The sequence below is a fragment of the Antrostomus carolinensis genome, unplaced genomic scaffold (genome assembly GCF_000700745.2).
Source record: "Antrostomus carolinensis isolate BGI_N321 unplaced genomic scaffold, ASM70074v2 scaffold29383, whole genome shotgun sequence".
Classification (NCBI taxonomy): Eukaryota; Metazoa; Chordata; class Aves; order Caprimulgiformes; family Caprimulgidae; genus Antrostomus; species Antrostomus carolinensis.
In genome coordinates, this window is record NW_010307732.1 from 6570 (window position 1) to 9141 (window position 2572).

A 2572-nucleotide genomic window follows, 5' to 3' on the forward strand; every position below is an offset into this window, starting at 1 on the left:
AGGGCTTAAAATTGAGATCAGGGCCCCCAAGTAGCATTTTTTAAAAACGGTTTTTTAAAATCCTTTTAAAGTCATAGTTTCTCTTAATGAAAAACTGCAGTGCCTGTGCTGTCAGTGGATGGAAAAAGCTGAGGTTCGAACACAAGCACTGTCATGAAACTCCAAAAACCCCCAGTCAACAGCTTCCTGTTGCATCCTGCATAGAAAACCGGAGCATGTTTGTAACTCTTGTGGGGTCAGTGGCCAATTTTCTTTAAGATCGTAAAAAAAAATAATAAAAAAATTCAGCTACTGAGGCTTTTTTCCTAATTAGTGAGTATGAGAAGACTTTACATATATCATTTTTTTATAGAAGTGTAAAGGTGCAGCTGCTTTACAAGATCAGCACACGATGGCTGCAAACTCTACTGCCTTCGGTATGGTAAAATATGCCCTGAAATTCAATTTTTACATGTACAAAATTGGATAATTTCCATGAGGAGGAGGGTTAGAGGCCACCCCTGACCATGGCCATGAGGGTTGGTCTCAGTGACCCCCTCCCCACTGGTTTTACTGGTTTCCTTTGACTCACCCCAGTTCTGTTTTGGGGTGCAATGAGACAAGAGATCCCTTAACAAAAACCTCATGCTGTTGTGTTGGCTCCTGGTGTTTCAAGATTTTTCACTTAAAATGGTTTTCCCCTTCCTTTTTTTGTTTTTTTGGGGGGGTTTATTTGGTTTTGGATTTTTTCACTTTAGTGTGAGGTAGCCTCAACCCAAAAAACTTGAAGATTTGACCCAAAACCCTCCTTTATCATGGCTGAGAAATGAGGAGAAAGGAGTTAAGCCGCAACAAACCGACAAAAACAAAACCCAGATCGCCTTGTACTTTCCACCAAAAGTTTTTTTTTTTTTTAATATCAACTGATGTTAAAAAATACAGACTTGTTTTACAAGAATAGCACCATGATTTTTTCTTTTGTCGTATTATACATTAGCACTCCTGCTGGTGATACACAGGGAGGGATGGGGATGGGAGGGGATTCGCAATACCTGGATTTGTGAGATCCCTTTTGCAGGGAAGGGCCATCGTACCTGCCGGTTAGATTTCCACCTCCACCTGACCTAAAAAATAGGTCTTACAGGAAGAGAATAAATAAATAAAACCATGGGGTTGGTTTTTTTTTGTCATTTCGCAGCCTGCCTCCGCGGACGGCGTTGGAAAGAGGCGGTGATCCTCGATGGAAGGGCATCAATCGAGGGGTTGTTGCAGCCATTCAGTGCAGAAGTCGTACGAGCGATTGGAAAAGTACTCAGGTCCTTGGGATGAGTTTGGGGGGATTTTTTGAGTTTTCTTTTATGGTATTGGGCTGGATTTAAAAAAACCAAAACAAACCAACAAACAACAAACAAACAAACACACAAATAAAACAATTCTTTTTACAAGAAGCAGACTGGGCCAATATCCACGCCAAACTCCTGATCGGCTCCACCAATGTCCATAGGTGCAATATCTACAATGGGCAGGCGCGAGGTCTTCTGTGATCGGTACTCGATGACTGTCTTGCCCCATTTGCCAGTGTGTTTCTGGGGAGAAAACAAGGAGGAAGGATGTTCTTAGATGCTCTTGAGCCCTCCAAGCCAACACCAATATCACTGGATGAACCCCAACTCATCACCTACATCTTTCTCTCGCAGGTGCCAGTGGACTTACCGTGCAACCATCCTCTAAGACGCTGTATGTGAACCTGCTGTTGCCCTCAGCTCTGATCTCCACGTCGTTAGAACCCTGGATGAGGATGGCTTTCTTCAGGTTGCCCGTCTCCTCGTCCATGTAGGCGATGCTGTTCTTGCAGTGGTAAGTGACATTCTGGGAGCCTTCGGTGGACAGGAGGCGGAGGAAGGTCATCTGGATGTTGGCTGTGTTGGGAGCCAGATCTTCATCACCGTAGCTAAACTGGAGGGAAGAGGCGAGACATTAAAGCCTGCGGGTGTCACAGCAACCCTATTTTCACCACCTTTTGAGGAGACTTCCTTACTTTCTATTGCCAGATGGCTGCAAAAATCAAAGTCCAACTGACCCAAGTTTAAGCTTTCAACACCATCCTCTAGAACAACGAGTCCCTTGTATAACGTCCATCAACACAACCCCAAGGAAGAACATCCCAGCCCTCCAACTAGATGCCCAACACCTTCCTCTGCTCAACCTCCCTTCCCTCTCCTGGTGAGCAGCACCAGCCCAGGGGGAACACTTACGTGGAAACCGCCGTTAATGGTCTCTGCGAACCAGACGTGCTTCTTGTCTTTGGTCTTGCTGGTCCACCAGTTCTTCTTGGGGATGCTGCTGGGGTTGGGGTAGACACAGGTCTCGCCTGTCTCCATGTTGCAGAAAACTTTGATGGCGTCCAAGGTGCAGCCCTGGTTCGGGTCAATCCAGTAGTCTCCTGCAGCAAGGAGGACAAACAGTGTGTGAACATAAGGTTTTGGAGCTCAAAACAAAAAGTGTTGTGGACCTTGCTGTCCTCTTTGGGCTGGGGGAGAGGGACAGGAGGAGAGGAAGCAGGGATGGGGGCTCTTACCGCTCTTACACTCGG

At 46.0% G+C, this 2572-nt stretch overlaps 1 protein-coding gene across 1 annotated transcript in view; it reads right to left on the reverse strand.

Moving 5' to 3' along the window:
* Positions 1-1409: 1409 nt before the first annotated feature.
* The window catches only part of LOC104523078 (collagen alpha-1(II) chain), a gene marked incomplete at its 5' end in the record, with an annotated part of 5192 nt that continues 4029 nt past the window's right edge, over positions 1410-2572 (reverse strand). The window contains 3 exon segments of the mRNA XM_029084396.1: positions 1410-1565; positions 1693-1935; positions 2235-2559. Coding sequence (XP_028940229.1) covers positions 1419-1565; positions 1693-1935; positions 2235-2559 — 715 coding nt within the window.